The following is an 11,559-nucleotide window of genomic DNA, read 5'->3' as shown; positions in this document are numbered from 1 at the left end:
AACTCTATCCCAGCTGAAACCAGGACAGAGACATGGGAGGTGCTGAACTCCCCCATCCTTTCTCAGAAAATAAGCTTTTTCCCAGCTCTTAAGATACCAGGCGCAAACTGGTATTTCACTGTTGCTTTTTGCTCTGTTAAAACGTTTGTACTCTCTCAGTGCACACATACATGTGGAAAAAAGAGCTGTACATAGAGTACGAGTGCTTTCAGCTTCACATAATCTCCTGCTAAATTTGATCAAACCCTCAGAAAGTGAATTATCCAGACAGTAGTAAAAAGACAGCACAGATCCTTTATTTTGGCTGCCTTGAACCCAGAATATGAATAGAAGGCTCCGCTTTATTCCAGTGATGATAAAAGGCAATCTTCAGGTCTTTAATTTGAAAAAAAAAAAAAAATACAAGTTGATGCTGAGGATGATAGAAGATATTGTATTGTAGAGGAGTGGAAAATGGGAGCAGGAGTAGGAGTAGAGAAATGAAAAGGTGGAGTGTGGGAGGAGGACTGTGGGAGTAGAAATGAATTGTGGTGCATCCATCAGCATTTCGGCATTGTGGGAGATGAGATAAACTCAACGCTGTCATTTGTAGATGCGGTAAAATTTCTCGTACTGAGCCCTCGGCGTGCCGGTCTGTTTTAGGAGGAGGGAGCCCCCCTCCAGCAGCCGAGGGGGCTGGTTTTGCTCACGGCGGTGGGTCCGAAGGGTGGTCAGTGGGGCACCGGGGCCGTGGCGGTGCCGGGGGGCGCCAGGGCATGCAGCTCGCTTGGCCCTCCTGTTGTGCACAGCGGGTGCGCCGCTCGCTCTGACCCCAAAATCAGTTGACGTGAAGGGCTTCGGTCCCCGAATACTCGACGGAGAGCAGAAATCCCCCGAGGAACGCAGACGATGGCATGCGTGTGGACCGGGGCCTCACAGAAGGGCTCGCTCGCCCCCCGAAGCCAGCGCGGACGCCCGGATTACTCATCCCAGGAAAGCGCGCGGCGTCGTCCCCTCGGCCTCCAGCCCTCCGGCAGCCCTGGGCCCAGCCGTGGGCGTGCAATAGGCAACCCCCCCCTGAGCAATGGGCAGAGCTCACCCCTGCCTCTTGCGCTGTGAGTCACTTGCCGAGCGAACGCCGCGAGCTGAAGGCGCCGGCTTTACGGCGCTCTCCCTCCCCGGCCCTCAGCCCTGACTGCAAACTGCTGTCTGCATTCACCCCTGCGTTCCGAGCTGCAAGAACGTCGGTGACAGGGGGCACAAACGTGGCAGAGCCCTGCCGAGGAGGGGAGGCAAGCGGGGCCAGGGAAGGGCAACCCAACCCTCCTGCGGCAGAACGAGCTGGGCTCAACTACAAACACACCACGGCTTCCTAAAAGCCCCAGCACCAGCTTTCTTCCCAGTTTTCACAGTTGGCATCTGACAAAGGAAAGCTATTTTTTGATCTGCGTATACCAATAGAGGTCAGGGGATAACGTCTCTGTTTTTGACAAAATGAAAAAGCAAGGCGTGCAAGATTTAAAAAAAAAAAATCCTTAGAAGCAAGCCTGGGTAATAAATCCATTTCCTTTAGCAGGATGGGTTCCAGTCTGGCCCTTAGATTTTTTTTTTTTTCAGACACCAAGGAAAGAAAATGTTTCAGTGTTCTCGGGGACTTCTTTTGTTTTGCCTCCCATTTAAACATGTCCATTCGCCGCGCGTCCCTGGCTGCTTCTCACCATTATATAATCTCTGCTTCTCCAAGGCAGGGTGCTCTCCCCTATTGCAGGGCAACTACTGTAGTCGAGTTGTGTAACGCTGCCGGATAAAGCTGTTCCAAGCTGAAACGTGGCATGCAAGTTATTAGGTTGAACTGGGACTAATTTGCCTTTCCCTTTTTTTTTTTTTTTTTTGAAACTGAGGAAAAAAAGGGGTTTTTTTTCTAAAATCTGCGGGCTAAGCAATATAAATTTGTGGGTTGACTCCTCTGCAGGATTTGGAAAACACAGAAATTACTTAAAGGCAAAGCAACTCTGAAATTTGGCAAGCAGCCAACCTATAATAAGATATAATCACCTTTCGCATTTATTTGGAAAATAAACATGACAAAACCAGCGCTTTAAAATTTGATCAGTTGCTGTGCACTTATGCATATGTTGCACTAACTATATAGTTAGGTACATTGCAAGTCTCAGAAAGTGTTTTCATAATAGACGGTATGTGTATGTAGATGTATGATCTGGCACTAAATTACATGCTGTGGGCCTAAATCCAGTCTTACACTTTCTCCTTCATTATTGTTACTCATTTTTGGGAAATATTTTCATAGGAACAATGAACCACGTTTAAATAACATTAACGCTCTCCGCCTCGATGCAGGGAGGAGGGAAGAGCAGCAGGTTTGCTGGCTCAGCGGTGACAGTTACCCTGCTCTGGTAGTTCTTTGACAGGCGACATCAAATGCCATGGCGGGTTGTGAATTCTGTGATTTATCAAGCCATGTCTGAAGCATGTTTTTTGCAAGCATTCCTCCTATTGAAAACAAAACAGATTTTCTAAAAAGTAGGGTTTGCCAGTTTGAACAAGGTGTTGAGTCGCGCCTCATCCCTGGGATCGTTTCCCGAGTTTAAGCAAGAGTCTTCCTTTTAATTTTAAACAGAATAACACTTCTGTGCTGCCTCGAACATGTACCTCTTTGTATGTTTATGGGCTCGGGTGGCAGAGGCGGCACGTCCTGCAACTGCTGCCTCTCTGGAAGCGGGGAATACAAGCCTTACTGAACTGCGTGGCCTTGGGGTTTGCCCGGAAAATATAAAGTACGTTTAATAGTTGACACAAAACGAAATTATCCCGAGCTCCCGTGACTGTCCACGGAATAAAACACCGCCTCGCGGTGTGAAAACACGCTCAGCCGAAGGGGAGGTTTATCACTTCGGGAGGCGCGGACACTTTTTGGCGAGGAGCCGGCCTGGGAGGGAGGGAGGGAGGGAGGCAGGGAGGGAGGGAGGGGGAGGGAGGCAGGGAAGCTGTCGCAGCCCCCGGTCCCGTCCCCGCGGCGCGGGGGCTGCCCGGACCCCCCCGGGGCGGGCAGACGGGCGGTAGCGGCGCTCCACGCGGGGCCAGCGCCGCCGGGCTTGCTGGTGAGACCCCCCCCCCCCCCCGAGCACCCCCCCCCTTTTTCCCCCCAGCCGTCCCGCTGCAGCCGGGGGATGCCCCCAGCCCCCCGCCGATCCCCGAGGGCTGCAGGCACCGGGGCCGTCGGTGCAGGCGGCAACGCGCCGCCGGCAGCGAGCAAGGCAGAAACACTCGCGGGGGCGTTCTCCGTGGCAATCCTTCCCCCCCCCGCAGCTCCGAGCGGAGTTACTTCCTGCGCCCTCCGCAGCGCTCACTCCCCGGCGGGGCAAGGGAGCTCCGAGCCCCGGGGCTGCGGGGGGGCACCGCCCCCCCCCCCATCCCCGCCGCCGGAAAACAAAAAAAAACCCACCCCGAAAGAGCACGGGGGGTACCGGCACCCTCCTGCCAAACCGGCCCCGCGGCGGGAGGCGGGCGGGCGGCGCGGCTCTGCCATTGGCGCGGCGCGGGCCGTCCCACCCCGCCGGGAGGAGGAGGAGGAGGAGGAGGAGGAGGAAGGCTGGAGGCGGGCCCGCACGGGGCGGTCGTTCCAGTCGGGTCGCGCCGCGCCGCGCTGCTGCCGCCGCCGCAGAGGGCAGGGAACCGGGAACCGGGAGCCGGGCAGGGGCAAAGCGGCGGGGCCGGAGCCCCGAGGGGGAGTTGTCGGCCGCGCCGTCGGGGCCGCGCCGGTCCTTGGCCGGAGCCTGCATGGGGCGGCGGCGCTGAGCCCGGCCGCCCCCGCCGCCGCCGCCGCCGCCGCGCTCCCGCCCCGGCCCCGCCATGGCCGAGGCCCCGCAGCTGGTGGACATCGACCCCGACTTCGAGCCGCTGCCGCGGCCCCGCTCCTGCACCTGGCCCCTGCCGCGCCCGGAGTTCAACCCCCCCAGCTCGGCCACCTCCAGCCCGGCGCCGTCGTGCGGAGGGCAGCCCGAGGGGGCGGCCGGGGCCGCGGCCGGCGCTTCGGGAGGGCTCAGCGCCGACTTCATCAGCAACCTCAGCCTGCTAGAGGAGAGCGAGGACTTCGCGGCGCTGCCCCCCGCCGCCGCCGGCCCCCCCCCCGAGGCGGCCGCCTGCCGCTGCGGGGACTTCCCGGCGCCCGAGCCCGGCTGCCGCCTCCACCCGCCGGTGCCGCCGGTGCCGCCGCCCGTGGCCGGTCTGTCGCCGGGTCCCGTGGCCGGGCAGCCCCGCAAGAGCAGCTCGTCGCGCCGCAACGCCTGGGGCAACCTGTCCTACGCGGACCTCATCACCAAGGCCATCGAGAGCTCCCCCGAGAAGCGGCTCACCCCTCCCAGATCTACGAGTGGATGGTCAAGAGCGTCCCCTACTTCAAGGATAAGGGCGACAGCAACAGCTCGGCCGGCTGGAAGGTGAGGGGCGAGCGGTGGGGGGCCCCGTCGGAGCGGGGGAGGCGCGGGGGGGGGGGGGGGGTTCGGCCGTGCTGGGCGCTGTACGCGCTGCCGCCGGTCGCCTGCGAGCGGCCGGGCACGCTGCCCCCCCCTCCCGCCCCCCGGGCTGCTCGCTGCCCGCCGCGCAGTTTGCAGCGCTCCGGCTCCATGCTTTTTTTTTTTTCCCCCCCCCCCCCCCCTTTAAAATTTTCACTTTTTTTCCTCCCCACCCCCCCCCCCCCCAAAAAAAAAAAAAATCTTACGAGAATAAAGCAGTTCCCCCGCCCCCCCGCGGTGGGGCACAGGAGGGGCCGCCCCCCCCCCCTCAACTTGCTGCAATCCGCCTTCCCCCCCCCCCCCCCCCCTTCTCCCCTGCCCTGCCCCGCCGAAAGCAAAAGTTCACGCCGTGTCACGGCGCCGTTCCCCGGGCGAACGCGGCGGGAGCGCCGCCGCCTCCCGCTCCCGCGGGGCTGGCCGGGGGGGGGGGGGGGGGCTGGGGTTCAACACCTGTGTCGTGGGGGGTGGCCGTCGGGCGCTGCGGAGGCACCGCCGCGTCCCCTCGGAGAGGTGGGGGGGGGGGGGGGGTGGTGTGGGGGGTGGGGGCCGTGCCGACAGCTGCCCCGGCGCGACGGGGTTTGCCGTCGGGCGGCGGAGAGGGGACAGGAGCAAACAGGGATGGGGAAAGAGCGGAGTCAGGACAAGGGTTGCAAAAATACCGCGTGTTTAATGAGTAAGCCGCTGTATTTGTCCTGATGGCTTTGTAAAAGTTGGGTTCCGGGGAGCGTCTTTCTCCTGCGAGAAACGGTGGGACGGAGCTGCCCCCGGCAGCCGGGGCAGGCTGGCACCGGTGGCCGGTTGGCGATGGGGGGTTTGTGCTCAGCCCGGAGCCGAGCCGTCGGGCCGGCTGCCCGAGCGCTGCCTCGCCCCCGGGGACACCCACACACCCACCCCCGCGGGGCCGCCACGTCCCGGACAGGGGCCCCGGGGGCCCCGGCCGCCCACCCGGGCTGCCGGCGTCGCTTCGCGTGGGGCTGTGCGGCCACCCTGGCCCTCGCCCCCCGTGGCGCTGCCAGCGCCAGGCCTGTGGCACCCACCAGCTCCGCGTCCCGGCGGGTGGCGAGCGCTCGACGCGCTGCGAGCAAACCCCCTTCCTCCCCCTCCTCCTCCTCCTCCTCCTCCTCCTCCTCCTCGGCCTCCGGTGAGAAAGTGTCGCCCACCAGTGTCCCCGCTCGCTCGCGGCGGCAGGGCGTGTAGTTTCGTGGCACTGTTGCGCGGGAGCCCTGTCGGAATAAGCTTTAGCCGCCCGTGTAGAGGCAGAGCCTCTTCCCCCCGCGAGGGATTAGGCGGTGGCGATAAACGTGCGAGGTGCGTGCACCCGGCCACGGGGTGAGCGTGTCCCGCCGTGTTCGTGACTTCGGTCCGGGTGGGGCCAGCCAAACCCTTTGCTTCGCTTTCTAGCATCTGTAATATTTGCCTTTTCTGAAAAAGAAAGTGTTGACTCAAATTGTGTATTTATATATTTTCAGTTGCACAGCTAGCAATGTTTGTTACATCCAATTGCTGTAAATTTATTTGTTTTTTTTTTTTTTTTTTTTTTTTAGAGGTGAGCAACATCCTGCTAAGGAAATGCAGATTAATCCTAAACTCATTTTTAGCTGAATGCTTTTAAAAGTAATTTGTTAGTTTCTATTGATGTTTGACTAAAAAATTTAAAGGATAATTCTCTGAAGACGTCTTTTATGAAAAGCCTTAATAGGAGTGGAATGATTGATAGCTGACAACTTTTAAATAAGGTAACTTGTCACTTGAAAATGCTGTTTTTTCTCCAGTGGTATTTCGGCCTCCTTGAAAAAAAGCAAGATATATCAATTTCAGAATGAGTAGAAGAGAACTGAAAACCAAACAAACCAAAATTAAAATCAGAGAGCCCCCGAATTCAAGCGAGCAAATAGGAAACTCTGCTGGCTGGGTAACTTATTAGGTGCTTCTATTTTATTGCTGCTCTTTGTGTGGTGCTTCAGCAAGGAAGAAGTCTCACACTCCTGGTTCTGAGAGGGCGAGCTCCTTCTGTGCCCACATACCTTCACTGTGACAGGGCGAGCCGTTACCTGGGTGTTTTTTGGCTGTGGTACCCTCTGGCAGAGTGCAGGAGGTACCCTGCCACTGCCAGCGGGTGGATACACATGTACTCTCCCACCATAATTAAATAGTTACTGTGCTCCGCATTGTACGCGTTGCCCTAATCCCTTCTTTCGGCCGCGTCACTGCCAGGCTGCTCGCAGAGTTACACGCTTGCAGATTTCACGGCCTGAGCCAGATAAACGCAACGTTTCTTACCCACCTTTTCAGGTTTAGTCACGGGCAGCCACTGGGTGTCAATGCTAGAATTGATCTGGTTGAGGCGCGCGGCCCGTCTGCCTTGTTCATCGCCATTTATCCACGGCTCAGCCTGAGTAGGGATTATTTTTCTTTTTTTTTTTTCCCGACTGGGAGCTGTTGGTTTGCTGGTGCTCGGGGGGGCCGGGGGGGCCGGCTGTGGGTGCGGGCGTGGGGCTGGGAGCGAAGCCGGAGTGCGAGGAGGAGCGTGGCTCCAGCGAGGGGCACAGATTAGCGCGACTTTGCTGCTGACAGAGGGAGCGCGGGTTCGCCGCAGAGCCTGGCACTGACTTGGGGCCGGGAGTACATTGTGCGCGGGCGTTTCGCAGCCAGAGAGGTGGTTTGTTGTTTTTTTTTTTTTTTTTTTTTTTTCTTTTTGCTCTCCCTTAAATAAAGCTTCGAGACACTTCATCATCTCGTTGGAGCTTGCATATTTGTAAGTGCAACAAGGCACCTTTCAAATTATACACAAAATCCATGAAATACACAAGAAATTAAAAAGAATGTGCCCTTTCTGCATAGTGTCAAGGCTGTGTTTCTCACCCAGAAGATGAGGGCTAACTGCTCTAATGCTTGTGAATACATACTGCCCTGATGTAATACCTGATGCTGAGCTGCTTTTTAATTTTTTTGATTGAATAAAGAAGTTCAGCGGTGTCAACATTATCCATTAGGAGCTCAAAATAGCATCCAAATTCTTCCAAGTGAAAATGGCTTTTTAAATAAGAGTAGAAGCTGAAGGTGGTAACATAAAATTCTTAGTAGCAGCTTGTTAAAGTAGGTAAAGCCGTTCCCAGTTACACATGCAAAGTTTATTCCAGACTTCCCGAGCAAAACTCTGCTTTGTGAACAGCCCCCCGGTCGAACTCGAGGGGAGCAAAGTCCGCGTGACCCCCTCGCGCGGCGGCGACCTTGAGCGGAGCGCTGGAGATGTGCTCTGCCAGGCCGGCTGGGCTGCTGGTCGGGAGCGAGCGCGGACAGCGACCGGCGTCGCTCAGAGAAGGCTGAGCCACAGGCAAGATTCGGTTCAGAGACAACAAAAAAATTGTTGTGAAAGTTGCATGGAAGAACGAAACTTTTCTCCTACTAGCAGTCAAGTGAAAGCAACGGTCTTCCCTTACCTGTGCTTGTGGGAGACGTGGGGCTTAAGAGAGTCTGTAGTCCTCCAAGAACTTCACCGCAGCTGTAGATAACTCTTCTTTACTCAAATCTGACAGCTTTTTGGCTAATCATCATACATGAAATACAAAACGTAAAGCATCTCTGTGATGTGCGTATTTCATGATGTCTTTGCTGTGTGGTGAGACGGTTGAGATGTATTGTGTAGGAGCTATGGCAGTTAAGCTTCCTTGGATGGTCTCCTCCTTTTAGCTGGCTTTTGAAAATGGGTTCTAATCAAAACCTATAATGTTTCTTGAACAGAAAACAGAGTTTTGGTGGCACTCATCTGGAGGTGGATGGGTTGTTTATTTTTCACAGTGGCAGGCGTTAAGGTTGCGTGGGTATTTACACCTCCTCAACTTCTAGCCTCAAGGAAACTTGGTCACCTAAATTTATTTGTTGCCGTTGCTGAAGGAATGAGAAGAGGTGATATCTAGCTGCAGAACGATGAATGGATGTCAGCCTGAAAGCCTGAGGACAAAACAGGCGTGGGACGGGTGCTTTGGGTCGCCTTACCAAAGGAATACTCTGCGGTCATGACTCTATTCTGTAGTGAATTGGTCGCCGTGCAAAATAAATTCTGGGTTGTGGTGTGTTTGGTTCGGAAGCCACACATAGTATGAAGTGTTTGAGAGACTGAGAAATTGAAGAATAATATTTACAGAAGTTATCCGAAGCTTTTGAGTTTTAGGTCAATGAACAATTTAAGTAGTGGAAATGTATACCATTTTTCTAAAGTGAAATGCATACCTCTTTGTGAGGTTTTTGCCACACATTTTTTTTCTTCTACGTGGAAATACCACAATTGCTTTGAAGAGTTGCTGTGCATTCCCTCAATTCTGGTTACATATCCGTAGGCATTTACCTTTGTCCCTTTCGGTGCTTCCCTAGGTGATTTGTGGACCCCCTAGCATCGTGCATTGTGTTACACATACATACAGCGCACACACATGCAAATGCATATGGAAGTATTCAGATTTGGCTTTCTCTTCCGGGATTCTGCCAAGTGAAATGCAGTTACAGTTATACCTTCTTGAGGCACGAGTAACAGCCTCAACAGCTGGAAGCTGTAGTTGCATCTCCTCCGCAGTGACGCCTGATCTCGGAACACTGGCCAGACCAGTCCCAGCCTCTGCCCACCTCCGTGTGGGTTTTCCTGCATAGCGGCTTGCATACCGGCTCACTGCCGCCGAGGAGTCCTTTGCAGCAGCTTTCGTTGTCTGTCTGTGAGTCACCAGCTTGCATTTCACTTAATTTCAGGTGCGAAAGTTCAGCTTACTATTTGCAGGTGCAAGGTGCTCTCCTTGCTTGCCCCCGGATCACTCACGGCAAAGCTGTATCGCAGTGCCAGCCCTTAACTCTTCGTTCCTTTTCAACTTCATTTTGTTTCTCCTTTTACGTTTGCCCTCTTGGCCTGAGCCCTCGCTTGAAGGAAAAAGCCCATTCTGACCTCGAGCCCCTTCGTGGCCGCCCTGGTTTCGGGGCGGTGTGTGGGCTTCCCTGGCCCCAGCCCGCAGGCAGGTTGCGGGCGGGAGGGACCGAGCTGCCTCTCGGCACCCGGGATGCTCAGGGTGCCCCTGCTGCCGTGTGGCCCCGCGTTCGCCGGTGGTTTTGAGCTTCCCATCAGGGCCTTGAATTACGTGCTGGATATGCTCCTCATTTTCCTTGCCCGTTTTCTATTTGCTGTGGTGTCTGTTCAGTTAATTGTACGGCTATAGGTAAGACTAAACACCAAAGCAAAATGCCCGAGTGGCTTTGTGTGCTGACATAATGAACTAAATTTTCCCGAGGTGTCTGACTTCAAAGAACTTCAATACAAAAACTGCTCTCTTTTCCACGATATTCCTTACGACACGCTCAGCTGCCGCCTTAGGATTATTATTTTTGTATCTTTTACACGGTTTCACAAGTTGTCAGTGAAGTTGGTGGTTTAGAGAATTGGGGCGTTTGCTGCGTGGGATGGAAAGGGGAAGCAGTGTCATACAAGGGGATAAAGATGTTTAGGTAAGGTGTTTGGGTTTAGTGGGTTTTTTTTAATGCAATGATGAACAATAACATAGGCAATATTTTGGGTGTTTTAGGTCTTTTGTCAGACTCTAGAAATTATGTACTCTTGAGATGTCTGTTCAGACCTTTTTCAGTTTCCAAGGCATAATACTACCGAAATATACAGTCCTCTGTTTACACAACTGGTGAATATTTTGTAAAATGAGTGCTTGGCTTTTGGAACAAAATGCTGATACAATTTGCAGCCACAGATTTGTGAAATATGTAGGGCTGTGGCTACAGAGATTCAACCTTCCGCCCTTTCTCTTTTGGGAGAAAGTTCGTATATGAAACAGGGATTTCTAATGGAAGTGATTATATAACCTTGAGTAACGAATACTGAAGCAAGACATAGTGGAGATACCTGGTAAATAGTTTATTGTTTTCCTCTTTCAGAAAAATGTGGAAGACGGATATGCTTACTTTACTGTCAACTCCTGTGAAGAAGGAACTTCAAATTCACTGATGCTGGCTGCAGCTAGTCATAGTTAAGCATATTACCACATGCATACTAATATTTTAATTAATTTTGTAGCATTTTGTTTGTAAGTCTGGTTGCCAAAAGGGCGTTTAAATATTGGGGAAACACTGCTCTTTGTGATGATGGGCTGCACTTCATAAATGAAGTGCACTGGGAAGAGCCACATTTTGAAGAACAGCATCTCTGCTGTTCCAGAGAGAGCTTCAGCATGAATTAAATTGATCTCTGAGGACAAGTGCTATTCACATTTAAGTATTATTTCTAAATATACTTAGTAAATGTTATTCACATGTGTTCATCAAACAAAGGCACTCCATTCCTGCACTGTACTTTGTGAGATGCAGACATCTTAAGTTAGCAGTGCAGCAGCTGTATCATTAAATTTCTTGGTAGGTCTCCACTCCTAACGGAGGATGTGGAGGAATAAAAAAATGAAGTCAGCTGCTTTTACTGGATTGATGATTATCTGATACGAACTTCATTAGGCCTCATGCTTGTGCTAGATTTCGATAGTGGATACTGATCTTTATCAGATCACTTAAAATAATACCCAAGGAGGCAGATGTGTTTGGTTTTGAAGTGCTTCTGCAGTAAATGATAAAAGTTTAGCAGTGCTTTGCTTTGCGGTACACGGGACCAGAAGTGGCTAGGTTTAAAAATGTAGTTGCTGAAAACCTCCTGGGGCTCTGACAGCTGCCACATCCGACAGATTAGAAATTTGCTGGAGGAGCGGAGGGCAGCACTCGATTTGCTCGGACAACTTACTGTTGTTAAAGGCATCTTGCGTCACTGCACAGTATCAATGATGTTATAGTTCTGTTTGAAAATACGTCTTATTCTAGAGTTAATTAAACTTAAAGGTACAAGTCTTCTCTTGTTCTAGCCTTAGTAACCTAATTTTTGGGAATGTTAGGAATCCATGCAGCTGGAAGTGCATCCAGTCCCGTTGCCGCTTCAAGCCAGCGTGCCAGGGATGGCTGTGATTGCATTTCTAAGCGGCCCGTGTCTCCTTGCGTGCTTTGCTGGTGTGTTAACTGCAGC

At 53.5% G+C, this 11,559-nt stretch overlaps 1 protein-coding gene across 1 annotated transcript; it reads left to right on the top strand.

Annotated features, from left to right (window-relative positions):
* Window positions 1-3,648: 3,648 nt before the first annotated feature.
* On the top strand, window positions 3,649-10,529 carry LOC122154716 (forkhead box protein O1-like). Its single transcript, XM_042805829.1, is given in 3 exon segments — window positions 3,649-4,351; window positions 4,354-4,436; window positions 10,434-10,529. Coding segments are annotated over 3 exon segments (681 nt in total). The 5' UTR covers window positions 3,649-3,849.
* Window positions 10,530-11,559: the final 1,030 nt, after the last annotated feature.

This window comes from Tyto alba, unplaced genomic scaffold (assembly GCF_018691265.1).
Source record: "Tyto alba isolate M040663 unplaced genomic scaffold, T.alba_DEE_v4.0 Super-Scaffold_45, whole genome shotgun sequence".
Taxonomy (NCBI): domain Eukaryota; kingdom Metazoa; phylum Chordata; class Aves; order Strigiformes; family Tytonidae; genus Tyto; species Tyto alba.
The sequence above is the reverse complement of the archived record's forward strand: the minus strand, read 5'-3'. Positions and strand labels throughout refer to the sequence as shown.